The sequence below is a fragment of the Ixodes scapularis genome, unplaced genomic scaffold (assembly GCF_016920785.2).
Source record: "Ixodes scapularis isolate PalLabHiFi unplaced genomic scaffold, ASM1692078v2 PGA_scaffold6__148_contigs__length_123643588, whole genome shotgun sequence".
Taxonomy (NCBI): Eukaryota; Metazoa; Arthropoda; class Arachnida; order Ixodida; family Ixodidae; genus Ixodes; species Ixodes scapularis.
The window spans coordinates 115,000,567-115,018,986 of record NW_024609881.1 but is presented as its reverse complement, the minus strand read 5'-3'; the positions used below and the strand labels follow the sequence as shown (position 1 = coordinate 115,018,986).

At 47.7% G+C, this 18,420-nt stretch overlaps 1 protein-coding gene across 1 annotated transcript in view; it reads left to right on the top strand.

The window, feature by feature from the left end:
- The window catches only part of LOC115312061 (prominin-like protein), a 79,207-nt gene that overhangs the window by 13,977 nt on the left and 46,810 nt on the right, over positions 1-18,420 (top strand). Inside the window, exons 6-10 of the mRNA XM_042286062.1 lie at positions 590-710; positions 5,711-5,777; positions 8,727-8,807; positions 9,350-9,576; positions 13,191-13,271. Coding sequence (XP_042141996.1) covers positions 590-710; positions 5,711-5,777; positions 8,727-8,807; positions 9,350-9,576; positions 13,191-13,271 — 577 coding nt within the window. The remainder of the gene's footprint in view (positions 1-589; positions 711-5,710; positions 5,778-8,726; positions 8,808-9,349; positions 9,577-13,190; positions 13,272-18,420) is intronic.

Genomic DNA, 18,420 nt, shown 5'->3' with positions numbered 1-18,420 from the left:
TCCTTTTCCGCTGATCGCTGAACGTCAGCATTACCCCTTTTCTTCACCGTTCAACAACACTGGAAAATCCTGCACCTTTGCTTGCGTCGCCCAGGAGCGAGCGCGGAGGGAACGGCTGACTTCCGCAGCTCGCGACAGGCGTCGCGCCCACACTGACCACCAACGAGAGATTGGTGGTCATTCTGCCCACTTACTTTACCGAGCATCCAGTGTCTCACCTTGCCCACTTACTTTACCGATCACCGAGCACTCGTGGCACTCGTCAGTGACCTCCACGAGGCTTACCACGACGGCCATGTGCATTAACCACCTAGCACCTCCGTCCTGCGGTACGTGCCGACACCATTTTGCCCGCATTGCGTGAACGTACTACAGCAATCGCGTTCTCTTTGCACATTGTAAACAAAAAAATCACTTTTTTTTTCATTTGCGATTACGTAGTGGATACTAATTATTTCGGCACGTTTTCTCTCATTTGTGCCAAGATAAACAACATAAAAAAGACAAGCTGCAAATTCTTTCCGCGTTCAAATTTTAAAGTATGAGTATAGGAACGCACATCTTTTTCTTCTGCTGTCTCGACGAGCAGGTCCGCCCTGTTCTGCGCTTTAGTGACCAACTTCTACGTCTCCTTGGGACTCAACGGCCTCGTGCCACAAGCCAACCACACCATCAGTGACGTGAAAACCTTGTACCAGAAGACCAAGCGCGTGAGTGGTTATGCCTTAGTCGCTAGCAGTTTAAGTGTGGTTATCCCGACCGAGGTGCCCGCAATATGACGGAGGCTTATTGCGGAGAAGGCGCCGTGTAACCAAGCTTTAGGTTGCACGTCAAAAGATCCCCAGGTGGCCGAAATTAATCCTCAGTCCTCCACTGGGGCTTGCCAGATGCCCGTCGTTGGTTTGGCACGTAAAACCCCCAAATTTGACTTTTTAGCACAGTGCGGTTATGATGATAAGGGGTGGTGTGGCAATATCTATGGGAGCTCTAGTTCATCATAAGCTTTCAAGACACGAGCGCGCGTGCACGCTTAAAACACTGAGCCCCCGCTTGTATCCTCTGCTACGTTCGCACTTATAGGTCTTGAGAATCAGTACCCGGTTTAAAAGAAATAGTCATGTGCGAATATTGGAATTTAAGTTCAAACCGAATAATGGTTTTGGCCGAATCGTTTCAAATCGAATAGTTTTCCCAAGTACCATGATTAAACAAAAATTCAGCTGAACTAGTGAAAAATGTTCAAAATCTTCCACTTGTCCACTTCTAAGCTCTTTTAATTAGTATATTTATGTTTATGAACTTTGGCATGTAAACAACCAAATTGTCGCAGCTTTCCTTATCGATGGCATCTATAAATATGCTTGCTCTGTGCAAATATGCTTCAATATCAAATTTTACAAAAAAAAAAAACTAAAAAAAAAAAAACAAGCACAAATGATGAGCGCGGGTTGTCAAGACATCCCTGCCTAAGTTGCACTCTTGCATAACCGCGGCGTGAAAACCCGCTTGAGTTCGCTTTTCACCGAGCATCTGTGCACTGCGGGGAAACGATACCCGCAGAGCAAGCGAGCCCCGTGGGTATTGCCTCTCCGCAGTGCACAGGAGCTGTATAATGCGCACTAAACGGGGCTAACTCGCCGCAATCAACACTTCGTAAAGTACGAACACGTGAGTTCATCTCGAAGCGATATCGAATAGCCTTTTATTCGAAACTACTACTATTCGAAAATTCAAATATTCACACAACACTAAAAATATTAAACAAGCGTCACGGGACCAATGCGCACATGATCCCCGTAACTGCTGTATTTAGCATAGAAGGAAAAGAAGTGCCTACACTCAAAGCCTAGCTCTGTACACCAATGACTCTTCTAAATCAGCGGATGAGATGGAACCCGTGTGAGCTGCTGCTTGGTTGGGTCACGTGGTACCAAGGACGAGCTAAAATTGTTTCCACGGGGGCTGTACACTTCGCCCGAAGGTGATATACCGCGTGTAATAGCTATAAAAGCAAGCTCCGGGCTTCTGCAGCGTTCCCGTCAGGCACGTTTCAGTGCAAGCGTGCACGTGCTTCTAGCTCCAGCTTGGCTACCGCCTAAACTGAAACTAACCATAGTCACTGACGGGATGAAAACTGCAGAGTGTTTCTTTCCGATAACCTGACTTCAGCAAGCACGCGCGTTGCCTCCGTAATTCGTATACGTTAGCTGCGCGTGCTCGCTAGAGGCTCACCATGCAGATGACGAAGCACGCGCTGGAGGCAAGACACCCAAAAGAGGACCTCCTTGTCGTTTTAATCCCGTCAGTGGCCACACGTGGTGGTGTCACAGTGTAAGGTACACATATGTACTGAGTCCGTTCGCGCTGCAGCTGTCAAAAAGAGTCCTCTCCTCACCTTGGTTGCAAGCAGCGCCTCCGGATGCCTCCTCGACCTGTGGCTAATGGCAGCCTGTCGCGGGCCCGGTTTCCCTTGCTTTTCTAAGGGAGACATGCTTATTTTACAGCGATATCTGTTACGGGCTCTTCCCATACTGAAAATGGCGTCCGTTGTTGATGTTGTAGTTGTTGCAGCTGGCGTATGCAGGGCATCCGTCGTCGAGGTTGCCAAATCCTTGAAGAAGATCGCCCGCCGTTCGCCGCCGGCGGGAATCGAATCTGGGTCCACTGCGTACGCGTAGCGAAGGCGTTACCACAGACCTACGCCACAGCGCTAACAAACTGCGTTATACTTGGGGTTTTTGTCGTACCATAACCTCCTCTATAGTGGCAAAGCCCGTCAGATCGCCACGAGAAGCGGCCGCCGAAATTGGAAAGGTGGAGTGGCAGACAACGGATGAGAGAAGAGCCACGTGACATGTGACAAAGCCTGGCAGATCGCCACGAAAAGCGGCCGCCGAAATCGAAAAGGTAGAGAGCGGCAGAGAACGGATGAGAGGGGAGCCACGTGACGGGCGCCCCGCTGCGGCGAGACGCCGAAACACAATTCTCCCGAGCGATGGAATGTCCGCTCGTGCTCCTCGCGCTAGCGCTTCTTTTTTCGTTGGGTTTGAAGACCATGTTTCGGGTCCTCGCCGCTGCAAAAGCTGTGCGCCCACGTCCAGGTTTCCCGAGAAATGCTCTGTGGTACCAGATCCTCGAGCTCCAAATCTCCGACCGTGCACTCTATGGCTGCCTCGTCGAACTTCCAGGCTTTGGCTATGGTAGAACACAATGCCCACTGCACGCACTCTCTGTGAAGAAAAAAAAAAAGCCGATAACAAAATGCTGTTCTAGCACTGTCGATACCAAGAGCTGGTGCCGGGAGACGCGCTATCACGCGCTACGGTACAAGAAATACACAAAAGCGTTCGAAACAGAATGATCAGACGTCTATTTTGTCTAGAACGCTTTCCTTCACGTACCCCAAGGTGCGAGAACGCGACGGTGATGCCCAGCGACTTCCCTGTGACGTGTTGTAGCTGTCGCTGTGACCCTACTGTGGATTGTCATAAGACTGCTCAATTTTCTTTTTTAATTGTCTTCTAGGTGCGCCATATGTCACGAAGAACTTGGCACTTACTTGCACTACGCGCGTTGATTAGACACTGACTCTTCGCTGACCCCAGCAGTTTCGTGCCTCCATGGCGGCAATAGACCCGTTGCTCTGGGGCAGGGGGCGCGAGCGCATCCGCAAGACGCGACCATGTTATGATGGCTGAACCATCCAGGTGGCTCTGTAACGTTCCATTTTGCACGTGCCACTTTCGAATGCAAGCATCTGAAGATGCATGATAACAAAACCTCTAAAAAATAAAAATAAAAAAAAGAATTATGCAGCTCGGGGCCGCAGCGTCCCATTAAACATTCCTTTCAGCTTTGACTTCTTTCATAGCTTCCGCGAGCACGTATGTTTCACTTTACGTGATAGCGAAGCCACTCGCAAAAGCACGTCCTCCTGCGCGAAAGATGCTGCTGAAAGTGCCGCCGGTGCATGAATGCTCCTCATGTCACTGGATCCTGGAAAAGCAGCGCCAAGCTCATCGTATGGTCGCCATTTTAATCCATGGAATGATCAGTCTTTTCTGAACCTCTTCACTCTTGGTGAGCCCATCCAAATTCGAGGTGACAGTTTCATATATAAAGACATTTATTGTACACCCATATGTATACACCAACTCATCTCTGTGACGTCACGGCGCGGTGGTGGCGCATCGGTCGCACTTCCGGTCTGGGACTGTGGGCAGAAGTCCCCATGCCAGACGTGTATTCCTGCGTTGTTTTGAAAGGAACCAGACAAAAACCTGCCTTCTCGTCAAAACGCCGCGACTGGGGCCGTACCAAAGGTGTCGAGAAAGGTTTGAAGGTCAGTTTTTACGTGCTCGGTTCGTCCGAGAATCTGTATATGTGCCGTGAAAAGGGAAAAGCAGACGCCGTCGGACAACGATTGCTTGGGCGGGAAGCACTTTGGGTTGAATTCACGGACACTTGTGGTCATCAGATTTATTTATTTTGTTCCAACATGAACACCAGAAAACTGTCAAGCTGTGCGGACAACCTGTGGACTACGTTCAGTGCGTCTTCAAGCTCAAACGGCCGCCTGATTGTTCGAACTGTCGTCTGCTCTTTCAAACGTTTCTGCTTGTCGTCTGCTCTCTTAGATGACGCCGGCCGTAGATTAAATGTTGACCCGGTACTTGCTATACGAAGTGCAGGCCTCAAAAGACTTAAGTTTTAAGGTTGGTAAGTAGGCTCGATGTAAACAGTAAATACAAGGAGATGATTATTGTAACGAGTGACCATCACTGACTTGCTATGCCTAATTGACTTAGTCCGATTCTACTTGCGATTTTCAGTATCGGCGTCGACTACCTCAGCTACGGTACAAGCTTTTGCAGCCCGAGCGGCGTCGCGACTGAAAATTGCGAGCGAAATCTCATCATGCGAATCAGGTTTTATCGTACATACTGCGGCGTCCACGCGGAATGCATCGCCACATGTCACATTATTCACGCGAAGTTTCGCGGTGTAACGAGCCTCGGTAATTTCGCTGACGCCGCTCAAGTGGTCAGACAACGCCAAGAAGACGTAGAATCAACAATTCGAACGCGAAAAAGGGCAGGGGGACTCACACCGACGCCGACAACATCGCATTTCAATGGTTTGTTTATGAGCGACGGCGAGCTTTTTGCCCACACCCCCATCGCGCATGCGCGGCGCCGGTGGCGTCCGCTAGGGGCGCTCCGGTTTGTTTGTAAACATGAGTTGGTGTATACATATCCACAGATCGGCGAAACAAGCGCACAACTTCGTACCACCACCACACATGGCGTCGATGCTTGGCGGCACTGAAAAATAAATTTCCTTTCTTAAAATACGCAAAACTACAACAAAACAAAAACAATATAATTGTAAAATATACACGTAAATAATCGATTAATAAGTTGATTGAAAACACACAGCGCCAAAGACGCGTATACTATATTGGCGAGGAATGCTTTCAGCAAGATGGCGCATAGCGACCTTGGCGAGGCTTGTTCAGGACGACCCTTTCGAAGATTTGAAAGGACCAAAATGGCGATTTCTACGACAAAAGAGATCGATCAGCCAATCCCTTGCAAGTATGTGTCCTGCTAACAGGCAGGGAAGGCAATGGCGTACTTTGACCAGGATCCAGTGAATTTAAATACTTCCTATACAAACGCTCATTTGTTTATTTGGTCTCCTCTTTTAGGAGGTGGACTTCGTTTTGGTGCGGAATTACAACGAATTCAAGGCAGACATGTTCCTGAAACTAGAATGTAGGTATTCGTGGCGGCTGCGACAGTTGAACATCTTCGGTTTTTGGACATTCACTTTCGCTTGTTCGACTTTGTATAGACCGTATTATCGTGGGTAGCGCCATTTTGAGAGCGAGAGAGAAAAGGGAAAAGGGGCTACCGGCGCTTTGCCCCTTGCTGGGTCGTTAGAAAGAGTGAAAGTCCAGGATGGATGAGAGGCTTCGTCGGTGTTGGGTGTATGTAATGCGCTTTCTTCTCCGTTTTAAACTCGCAAACTTAATTAGAGCCACGGGCTCCGACGGCGACAGTCCCCCGGTCATCGTGACACCATTGCTTGGCGATAGGGTGCACGAATAATGACAGAAAGCGTCGAATACTGTCCGAGGACCTATGTAGCTTGCATGGAATCCGGCAAGGCGAGTGCGGCTGCAATGTTTTTTAAGCTCCATCGCTTTCCGCATAACTGGAACTGATGAACCATGTAAAAAGTTTTGCTTGCAATAGGCCTATTTCAACGTAGCCGTTTTTAGTAATCAACAAGCGATACACGACACGGGAGACTCAATTATAACTTTTGTAAACGCCCGGAACTGCCACCGATCGTTTTGCTGCGCTGCTTTTATCTCTTGCTTGTCCGTGTTTTTATATTTCCTTGCGAACCGCAGAAAGCCTCAAAGCAGCCACGAATTATTTTATTATTTGATGCAATATTTTGAGTACTCACCTCCAATTTCTATCGCTGGCACGTTCGCTGCCGCTGTTCCCGCCGTCGCCGCACTGGCGGATGCCATGACTCGAACAAAGAAACGTGCACACTGTGCTCGAAAACGCAGATCGGAACACACGAGATGTACCCTGCAGCGAATATTCAGCGCTTCAAAGCGCCCAATCAACGGAAACAACCCACCAGCGGCACTCCAGGGAGCGCTCTCGGCGGCTCTCTGGTATCGCGCAGGAGATCGCGATTCAGTAAAACCGGTAGAACTAACTTTTCAACAATTTCCAACCACACCCGGCGGCGGAAATGAGCCTTCAACTAAGTGTTGTAGGTGGTAAAATCGAGTCATTTTCACCACTGCAAAATATCAATATTAAGATAAATTCAGTTACAAAACTTTACAAGCCGAAACAGCAATTATCATGAGAAAACTCGCTCGCACCTTGTGAGCGTACCCCATGTTCATCGGCGGTACAACGTTCGGTGCACGCTCCATTCACAAAATGTTCCGAGCACAGTAGAGAGGATGGCGTTGAGGAAGCGTTTTTTGGGTTTGCGGACGCAATCCTCTGCCGCCGGAGACCGAGGTCATGTGCCTTGCCGGATTCCTTGGAAGCTACATAGGTACTCGGACAGTATTCGACGCTTTCTGTCGTTATTCGTGCACCTGATAACCGAGCAATGGTGTACCGATGACCGGGGGACTGTCGCCATCAAAACCCGTGGCTCTAATTAAGTTCGCGAGTTTAAAACAGAGAAGAAAGCGCGAACGAAGTTCGTGCACTGCAGAGACCCAACACCGGCCAAGCCTCTCATCCGGAACTTTCTCTCTTTCTAACGACCCGGTGGAGGGGAAAGCGCCGGTAGCCCTTTCCCCTTTTCTCTCTCGCCCTCTTTCACGAGTCCTGGGAGGATAATTCTTTGTTCTTTTTTCCACTTGTTCCCCTTCCCTAGGGATTATTGTCGCCATTCTTGTCCAGCTCGCTTGCACCTTTGCATTAATGGAATTATCATAAACACCCAAACATTATACGGGTTAATATTATTTTTTTGTTTGCCTTTTCAGATTTGCTTTAAAAAATGAATGAAAGCTGCACTAGTGCGGTCTGTGCAGGTAAGTTATAAGGCCCGGGGGACATAATATAAGGAAATAATCGTCACGATAAATCAGGTAATTAACTAAGATTTGTTAATGAACTTATTTAGTTAATATAAGCAATTTGGTTCCAATTAGAAACTTGTTGGACGTCATTGAAAACCACTAGATAAGTGAATTTCAGAAAGATTTAGGGCGCGGGTGATGCGCGGTTGTGCGCTAACTTTACCTGCAACGGGTGCAACGCGCTGGCATTGCGAAGACGGGTTTTCTCCTCTATACTCCCAAGGCCTGGCAGTTCGACGACGGAGCCATAGAGTGCCCGGTCGCGGATTTGGAGCGCGAGGATCTGGTAGCACAAAGCATCGAAGAGTCATTTCGCAGGGAACTTGGACGTCAGCGCACAGCTTTTGCAGAGGTGAGGACCCGAAACACACTTGTCCGCTCGGGAGAAGTGTGTTTCGGCGTCTCGCCGCAGCGGGGCGCCAGTCACGTGGCTCTCCTCTCATCCGTTGTCTGCCGCTCCACCTTTTCCGTTTCGGCGGCCGCTTCTCGTGGCAATCTGCCAGGCTTTGTCAGTATATATGCACCAGACTCGCGCCCGTTGCACGAGGGGTGACTTTAGCGCACTACTGCACTTCCCACGCTCTGAAAGTATGCCTAAAAATATACTGATTTAGTGGTTTTCGACGACGCTCAGCAAGTTTCTAATTGGAACCACAGTCTTATCTCCGCTTACTCGAAAGTCAATGAACAAATCCTAGTTAATTAACTGATTTACTGTGACGAAATTCCTCCTACATTATGTCCCGTGGTCGTATAACTCACCTGCACAAACCCCATCGATGAAACTTCTACGGATAAAAAAAAAAAAAGTAAAGCTTAACATTACTTGCACTACGTACTCCTCTTCACATCCTCCTGAGGCGATGTCCTGTCACTCATCAAACGAAGCAGTAGAGCTTAACATTGCTTGCACTACGTACTCCTATTCACATCTTCCTGAGGCGATGTCCCGTCACTCATCAAACGAAGTAACTATTCCTAATGGTCAACACTTCTCTCCATTAGATGGTTTGCGCCGCGTTCGACGGCACCCGCATCGAAACGAAACTGGGAAGCCGAAGGTAACGTTTGTGCTTTTGGTTTCTTCCAGCCTGCGTCAAAGCCACCGAGGACGACTTCGCGGACATATTTGGAGACACGCCGTTTGCGGGCATATCCGAAGTGGCTGATCGTACGTTTGCTTTTGTTATAGCGCTATTGTCCCCTCAGGCTTAATATTAATTAATATATGGCGCCATCTGGCGGCCGAGGACACGTGAAACGATTATGCGGGAATCTCGCGTCTTGAATGGCGCAGCGGAAGTCGCGGTGGATGGCGCCTGAGGCATGAACTACAGAAACCGAGATCGACAAGCGCATTAATGAGGTTGAATGTGAGACGCAGTATAAAATTAAACTATGCTCAAATGCCAAAAGCGTTGTTTCTTCTTCCGACAACCAAGTAGTGCAAGAACTACTTCGTGCAGCGCAAACAAAATGCGAATTTTTGTTTTATTTGTACAGAGAGTATTGCTTTAAAACTGACTCCACTAGACTAACAGTCAACACACACTCCTTGACAATTTACCATACTAGTTCTAGTAACGCTGAGCCTCGCTGAGGCTGGCCCATGGCTCGCAGACTGGTAGCATTTTCCATCTCCGGTGGCCAGACTAGATCTTAAAAGCGTGACATTCCGAATTTTTTGACCGTTGACTTACCGTGGACGCACAGGTCTCGGGAACGCCACGGCGACGCTGAGGACTGTGGGAGGCCACGTGACGGATCTGAACACTCTGGTGTCCGGCATGCACGCGCTGGAGACTCGAATCCGTGGCCACCTGGGATCGGCATTTGCGAAGTGCAACACAACCCCGACCAACCTTCCGCTCACCGACTGCATGAAGGTCAAGAGCGTCGAGAATGTCATCGTGTCGGGCGCCCCGCGGGGACGGGACTGGGTCTGTTACCTTTGATTCTTAACCGCCGCTGACGTCACGGCCGTGCGGTGGCGCTGCTGTGGGCACTGCGCATGCGTAGATGCTTCACCTCACGCGAATCTGGTATCTGCAGCGACCACACATGGTGTGGGCGAAGGTGGGCTCGTGTGCAAACAGTGTGTTGGATTACACTACGTTTCACATTATGGTGAATGGCAGCAGATGGTACGCGAGCCATTCATTCCGGCCAATCCAGCCCCCCTCCCCCTCTTTTTTTCCCCCGAATATCACGTGACCCTAACACGGCGTTGGATTGGCTCCAATGGCTCGTATAGACCGACACGCGGAGCGGCTCTGTTTACCAACACGGCCGGAAGGCCGCGCATGCGCGGAAGCTATGTGGGCAAAAGCAGCCCGGCTCTCCGTGTTTTCGCCATTGCGCTCTATGGCGTGCGCTCGTTGTTGACGTTGCAGGGACGCTTGTATCTTTATTTGTGCGTCGTATTTCCTCACTACGTATGTCTTATGCTATGCCCGACTATTTGAGCTCGTTGCCCGAGCCTGAACGGTAGCGGTATCGAAACAAACAGTGCGTGGACGGCGTTGCCTACGAGGATCCGTACGCCGTAAACAAGGCCTGCTGGACTTCCGACGTAAAGTTGCTGCCACGGAAGTCGACGGCTCAGGTCGTCGTTTATTTAGTTTTTTCGCCAACCCAGTTCACGGCCGACACGGTGCAGGCGTACAAGTCTCTCGAGGTCTACGATTACATCGAGTCGGTTTCCGCACTGCCGGCGGGATCAGCAGACTGCGGGTCTGCGGGTCTGCGGAAGTGTGTGCATTCGTTATTTGATTAAATACACAGAGCGTCTTTAAGTCAAGGTATGATATTTTTGATACCCTCATGACCACAAGGCATTACAACCAGTAAAGGTTTGTCCGTGCTGCAGTCTTGGCGGTAACCGGTTACAAGTAACGGCGTTACCAGAAACGCGTTACTTTTTTCAGTAACGTAGTAACCTACTCGTTACGTTTTCGACACAGTACCGGGTAACGTACTTATGTTACTATTTCAAGCAACGTAGTTACGTTAGTCGTTACTACTTCCCAAGTATTAAAGAAATTACACTTGAATTGTTTCCGTGTTTTAGGCATCAAGCCATGTTTTTCTTTGCGTTTTTTTCTCGTCAGTATTTAGGTGAAACCGTAAAAAGAGATAAAGTAATCATGTTCAGTTTCTGCATGAACATAATGTTTCTTGATATATGACCTGTATCGTCAAAACCGTAAAATATGTCAAATCATAATTTAAAAAAGTAACGCAGAAGTAATGTGCCTTACTTTTTATCGGTAGCGGTAACGCGTTCCTTTTATATTTACATAACGTAGCAAAGTAACGCGTTCCTTTTATTTGCTAGTAACGAGTAACGTATTTCGTTACATTTTTTTTTCTGTAACGCCTACAACATTGCCGTTCTGTCGCCGATCCCCTTCTGCTCGGTAGCATGGGCGTAGCGAGCCTCCGACGAGCGCTTGGCCGGTGCGTTGTGCGCGAACACCGTCGGAACAAAATCCGGTTGGTCTCGATCAGACAACGGTTCCCCTGCACATAAGCAAGCCTCGGGACGGAGTTTGAAATGGAAGCCGCACTTGCCTCTAAGAAAGTGTTTGCCGCACAAACGGTCATTCGCGCGAGGCGACCATTCTTTTCGATCCACGGATATTATCCACCTTCTATGCCTTTCAGAGTCTGCCGGGAACTCGTGGAAACTCACTCCGCTGCTTTTCTTGTACATTTCGGTGCAATTAACGGCAACACAGCTTCGCGGCATGCTGAAATGCTATGACGCCCATGCGAAACGTGCGCGCTTTTGCCCACACCCCCCGGCTCCGGCGCGATCGCAGCGCCGCCGCAGCTCCGTGACGTCAAGCCCGCGTGTCGGTCTGCATCTAATGCGGTCTGTCGCAAGTCGAAACAGAGCAGAGGTATAGGACCGTTGCAGTGTTACCTCTCCACGGCACTATAGGGAGTATTCACTGGACGCCATATTTGTGGGTGCTGTTTAGAGCGCATGCTCAGAACCAGCTCACATCAATAGGCTGCTAACGCCGACACTCTTGATGGTGCGGAATGCACGCTGCAAAAGAACTGCGGAAGCTCGCCGTCAGCAAGCGCTCAGCATTCGCGCACACAGCTATGGCCGCCAGTGAATACTACCTATAGGTCCGTTCACACATTTGCGTTTGCAATTAGGACCGAGTTCTTGCGACCTCTTGCGACGAGAGAGCACGCTGGCGCCACCTATGAGGTGACCCTGAAACTGCATTTCACTAGAGCGTAGGTTTTGGTGGTACTTGCGAGATCAAATGTACATGTACTACCTATGAGAAATAGTCGTTTGTAACGTTGCCAAAGAGGTTTTCCGAGCCAAGAAAGGACGAATGGTGCGCGAAAAAGATAGGAAATATACGGAAATGCCAAATGTTCGTATGGCTACCCGATAGGTGACGCCAGTTTGTTCCCTCGTCGTAAGAGGTTTTAAGGTACACGGCCGTAGCTTTACATGTTCCACTGTGTATCTGGCTAGACAACGTGATAAGAAAGGGAGACAGTCCACAGCCGTTGTCGGGTCCTTTGTGTGACGTATTGACGTCACACGTGAAGCAGAGAGGAGATTAAATTCCTGCGGGGTTGGAGTTTTGTAAATCGTCACCGCCAGCTTGATTTTTTTTTTTTTTTTGTCATGGTGTTTAGGAAGTAATCAAGATAGTTCATGGCGGCGCTGGGCACGGTTCGCGGGAGAACACGACACTGCGGTCGGCACGGTTCGGCGTAGGCAGGAGAGAAACTTGGCGTTTGACTGTGACCACGTGCGTTGTGGCCGCTTGTGCACCGCTTATGTCTAGAGACCATACTGACCATACTCGAAGCCCTTTGGCGCAATATCAGTGGAGCCCTGGAACACCTCCCATACGCCTTTAGGCTCCAGGTTCCGCAGTTGAGAGATCAAATAGGCGCACTGTCTAGGAGATAACCTTGTCATAATTATTTCCAGCCCAATTGTAAGAGAGGGATGTAGGAAAAAAGAAATTAGAAGATATATTCGTTCCAAGGCTACTCGATTGATGGCGCAAGCGTGACAGTGTGAAGAAAGGTACGTACCAAAGCGAATTGGTTAAACATTGTAAAGAAAAAAACAAATACAACAGGGAGGACAAGTAGGTGGGAGATATGGCAGTGCCCCCTCCGTAACCTCGTTTGAATCCGACTTGCCATATTTACGATCGCTTGGGGTTTGAAGAAGGAAAAAAGTAATTAGCGATTGGTTGGTAGAGATTGGATGATTTGTCTTGTTGTTATCGCGGTACATAACTTTTTCTGATATTAAACCCGTTCAATGTACCACTCTGTGGTGTTCTACACTTTTCTTGTTTTTGGCGCTTTTACTCTCTAGAGTGCGAGTGTGTAATTCTCTTGTTGACGAACGGAAACATCACTTCCCGGCACTGGTTATACCTCGCCTTTGTGAAAATCTAGAGGACCAAGTAAGCGCGTCTATTACAGACACGTTTCAGGTGCTGTAATAGTTACGCATCGATGAGAAACGATGAATTGCTTGATCTTCGCTTCGCAGATCTCTCCAGACGGACTGGCCGCAGCCGAGGGTGAGCTTAGCAACCCGACAATCAAGAACTATCGGACCACACTGACGACGGTACGATACTGATGCGATTCGCAATAGACCCTTTCCCTAATTCCATCTGCCCACTTACAGAGTGAGTCAAATGCTACGTTGGCCATTTGAAAGAAGTCCATAAATCGGTTTCTTCGCGTTTCGAGCTGAGATTTTGTACGGAGGTGGCCAATGATGGTCCATCTTGTGTCTCAAATTTAAAAGGACGAGCTTATCTGAGAAAAGATCAAATAATTAAGAGTGCATTCGCTGCCTACAGCGGCCATCTGCGAATGAAGCACGTTTGGGTGACGCAACAAGCGATAGATGGAGGCAGCTGTTGACATATAGCCAAAATAGCAAGACAAAGAACTTGCTTTGATGGTTTCGTTTTTATGTCTGCTCAGCTAAATTAACGCAATTATTCGTTACATCGACAAAGCCCGTGCTACAATGGACCAAAAAAATATAGTCTGCTATCGGAAATAAGGGTTTTATTCCTCGCTCTTACCTGCCTCCATCTGTCGGCTGTTGATGCCTTTTGTAACCAGACGGACGCTGTCGCTAGCGAAATCAATCTCATACTATTTCACTATTTACTCAAATAAGTTAATTCTTCGAAAATTTTATGGGGAAAATGCACCATTAAGATACTGATTCGTGCGGTTCCTTCGAAGGGTGAACGACGCGTTTGAATCACTCAGTATCATTCTTATCATCAGAGGGCACGGCATGTGTGACATCTTAATGGCGTCCTTCACGTGGCTGATCAGGCCCGCTTCAGAAGGGAGAACTTTCCCAGCAATTTCGCGGTTGATGGCAAGTTGTTTCCTAGCTTTCTCAGTGCGGCACGAATTGCTTGTATTGCGTCCGGCTCAAAACGAACGAGAAACTTGGACAACTCGGAGACGTTTTAAACGGCAGCAGCTAATCAGGGACGCATTATTTTCACGTGATACCCCATGCCGGTGATGATGACAACTAAAGACTTGCTTCTGGTTTGGAATTGATTGTTTCTTGGGGATAAACCATTTCAGAAAGATCAGTTAGTATTCTCAACACCATTTAAAAGTATAGAAACACGTTTATATCGAGTAACTTTGTGTCTAAATAGGGCAAGAAAAATTATGATGGCAAATCGCAGCAATTGGTTGGTGCGTGTAAACGCGGGCGCCCCTTGTTGCTGGTGTTGCGACGTCAAGATGGGAGAAACTGCCCAGTCTGAAGCTGGCCTAAGGGAAGTAGTGGAAGATATGCGGCGAAGAGGATAACAGAAAGCCTCCAGCGTTCATTTCGATAATGTGTCCAATCAGTCAGTTGGCTTGGCACGCACCTGACCCACAAGCCCCACAATAAACCTTTCTGCTAAGTTACCTAAGGTCCAAGGAGCGCGCTTTGGGTGTATATGTACACACACTGCACCCTTCAGTGGTGTTGACTCAGCAAACGAACCCGAGCCTGACACTCAGCGTCCTACGACGCACTCGTTGTACACGAGGCCCACCCGAATTAACGCTGACACAGTGCTTGAGGGTGGAGAGTTGGTGATTCATAATGGTTAAAAAGCGCAACAGGACAACGTACAGAAAGGAAGACACAGACACAGCGTTACTTACAACCGAACTTTATTTTCGTTGTCGCTCAATATATATACCGGCGCCGTTAAAAAAAAAAAAACAAGTTAACAAAGATATACAAATACAGATTGTTAAAAGGCTGAAGTTTTGACATCACTCATCGCACTATGTCAGACTATAGTCATCCCTGGTTGAGGAACAGTAATTCTTTGTCCTACAAAGATACAGAGGGTGTCTTGACACACTGCAACCCCAGTCTACTAATTTCTTGGGCCTCAAGTATTTCTCGGGTACAGTCAGCACAGTCAGCCAAAGAGTGGAATGCATCCACAATCACGGCAATGCGCACCGAGATGCCCTGATACGACCCTATCTACGTTGTATCGGTGCTCTCTCAAACGTTCATGCAGGCAGCGGCCCGTCTGACCCACATAGTGACGCCCACACAATAATGGGACGAAATAAACGACCTCTTGTACTACACACTCAACGAAGCAGGTTTTGTGCTTCACCAGCTGCGTCCGCCTGTCGTGTTCGAATTGGAGTTCACCTTGCTACAGAAGCTAGCTAGCTTCAAAGGGGTTGAATAAACGACCTTAACCCCCCGTGCAAGCCCACTCTTTTAAGGTTGTGGAATACTTTATGCAGGTATGGTATTACCACTACTTTTTTCTTCTTCTGTACTATCGTTCCGTCACTATCTTTATTCTTTAACTTCTTGAGGTTGTTCTCGGCTATTGCTGATGAAGGGTGACCGCGCGGAATTCGGCCAAGCATTGGCCAATGCCAGGCGATGATCTTTTGGCCAATGGCCAAAGAGTGGTCATCCATCGACCAATGCTTGGGCGATGGCTGGCCAATGGCCAGTGGCCATTGGCCAATGGCCAGAGAAAGGCCAGTCATCAGCCAATGGATGGACACTGTCTGGCCACTGACCAAAGAACCATTTCCAGCCCTTGACCAATGATTGGCAAAATCTGTGTGGCTTGGGCGAATACCTTGGAGGCTTGAGTCTTAGCGCCTGATTTTTACAGCTTTCGTCAACCTTGTGAGCGCATGACTTTGCTGAAGCGTTACCGAGGCAGAGATTAATGATTCCCAACTTTCCGAGTTTCGAGTTTGCCGACATGAATGGCAGTATTGGCTTGTTCTCCTATAGGTTTGTAAGTCCAGTATACATGCTCCGGTTGAACGTCAAGCCTCATAGATCCAAGAACCGAATGGATCCCCCCACCGGAACTTCATGTGTTAGCATCAGCGGTTTTAAACAGTCACTGCAAATGAAGAGGGTCACAGACACCATTCATCGAACACATCTGGGCTGAAGTCCAAGAGGACAAAAAAAAACTACAAATCTTAAAATATTTACCACCCCTAATTCTTCAAGCTTGCTACCCAAGTTTCTATCAAGAGCCGCCAGAAAAATGTCAACAAGTACCGGCGCTATACATGTTCAGTTGTAAGTATAGCCCTGTGTCTGTCTTCCTTTCTGTCCGTTGTCCTGTTGTGCTTTTTAACATTATAGCGCTCGAGCTTACAGGGCGTGTAAAATGGCGGCCAGGCTTTATCGACCGCAAAACACGGTTTCTTAACCTATTGTGCCACGATTTCGTGCAGCGTTGCTCACAGGTGGTGTATTTTTCCTCTAAAATTTGCAAAGAGCGAGCTTGCCCGAGGAAAAGGTAAAAAAAAAAAAAAAAAGAAAAAAGATTTACTCCTATGGAAACGTAGCGAAGCCACCGGTCTTCAAACAACAGGGCGCCCTACTATTTAATACCGGTGGTTTCGCTGTGTTTACATAGGAGTCAAGACTTTTTCTTTCTTTCTTTTTTCTTTTTCCTCGGGTAAATTCGCTCTTTGCAAATTTTAGACACAAAATGCACCACCTGTGGGCAACGCTGCACAAAATCGTAGCGCGATAGATGGAGAAACCGATTTTTTTGCAGTAGATTTAAAGAGCTTGGCCGCTATTCGAGACATCCTGTAGTATGTGTCGGCATTCTATCTCTCCGTGATGATGTCCACATTCTAGTTCACATACTTTGGTTATACCAGGCGGCGTTGGCTGACGTGTTCTGCTGAACTGCTCTAAATAAAGAACCTCAAACGAATGGTACTCTGCTCGCGCGTTGGTGAACGCCTTAGTTTTGTTATTTCAATATGAATCTTTTATGCCTATAAGGCGTGTGCTTGCAGCGCGTGTACGCCTACGTACCCAGCATTCTCCTTGGTGCCTGGGTAGTTTTGAGAAATGTCGATTGATAGAGCGAACACTATGACGGGCTCTACCAAGCTCAACGCCTCTTGTCAGCCGGTAGTTCTTTTTTTTTTTTTTTTTTTGTACCATTGAAGCTGAAATTAGCCGGTAACGAAGAACGGCGAAAGGCATATTTCCATCCGCCCTTGACGCACAAAAATGATGGGGCCCGATGAAATGCCACATTTGTTTTACCGCCATTAGAATGGCAAGAACAATACCTGTGCCACGAAATGGTACCGTGTTTTGCAAATGGCATATCCTCACCGAGTTTATTCATAGATCATGCTCCAGTCTACAGAAATGAATTCACTTTTAGGTATACATCTTTCGCAATAACGAGTCGTATATGTCAAAAGCATGAATATTCCGCGGTTTGAGCTAATGTTTAGATTTTTTTTTTTTTTTTTACACGACGCTAAAGTTAACTCACTCATCTCAAACTGTAAAAAAATCATTTGAAAAACGAAGTATTTAAATATTATGAAATCATTTTGCTGCGCTTGAATTTTATATATATATTTTTTTATCGAAATTCTATTGTAATGAATTCGTTTTGTAGAAGTATTTTGGGCCTGTATTACGATAAGGCTTTGTGACTATTTGGTCTACCACTAGGTTTACTTCTAATAACACCCATATCTCTATCTAAATCACTATTCTGCTAAAGGTTTTGCGCACCTCAGATATATATTTAGCATGGGGTGGCTCAGGATAATGTCACGACTTTATGTACAACACAAAAAGAGCTCGGCCCCGTGGAGAAACAAAAACTTTTTCTTCTTCACTTCGGTGTCAAGCCCCAGCGGAGTAGATGACAAGAACAGCGGAGTAGATGAAAAGAATGCCCCAAAAAACAAAGCTCACAGTCACGCGATGGCACGAGCGCCAGACGCTCGTGCGACCGGCCCGTGCGTCTGGCGGGTGGCACTGCCCGATGTCATGTGCGTGCGTATCTTAATGTGATAGCTTGTGCCATCCACCGGTGTGTCTAGCGCGTGGCAATATTCTTAGCCTAGGCCCGAAGAAATATGAAGTTCGGGAATATCATAGTACTATTCATTGGAATTCCGGTTTTAGGCTTAATGGGGCTCAGAAACATTGAAGGTTATTTATCAATCAGGTTTTGATCTAGAACGGCAATGAAAGCCTCCTAAACAGTTTAATACGGTTCCCGCGAAAGGGTTGAATGAGGGTGTCTTGCGCTCTTCGATTCATTAAACCGGGTAAGGTCGCTTTATCCAGCGACTTTAATCCCAATTTAACCATGATGTTAGTTTGGACAGCGAATTGAAAAACCCCTAAAAAGAAAAAAAAAACACGTTTTTTTTCCTTTTTTTTAACATTCTGATTGGGA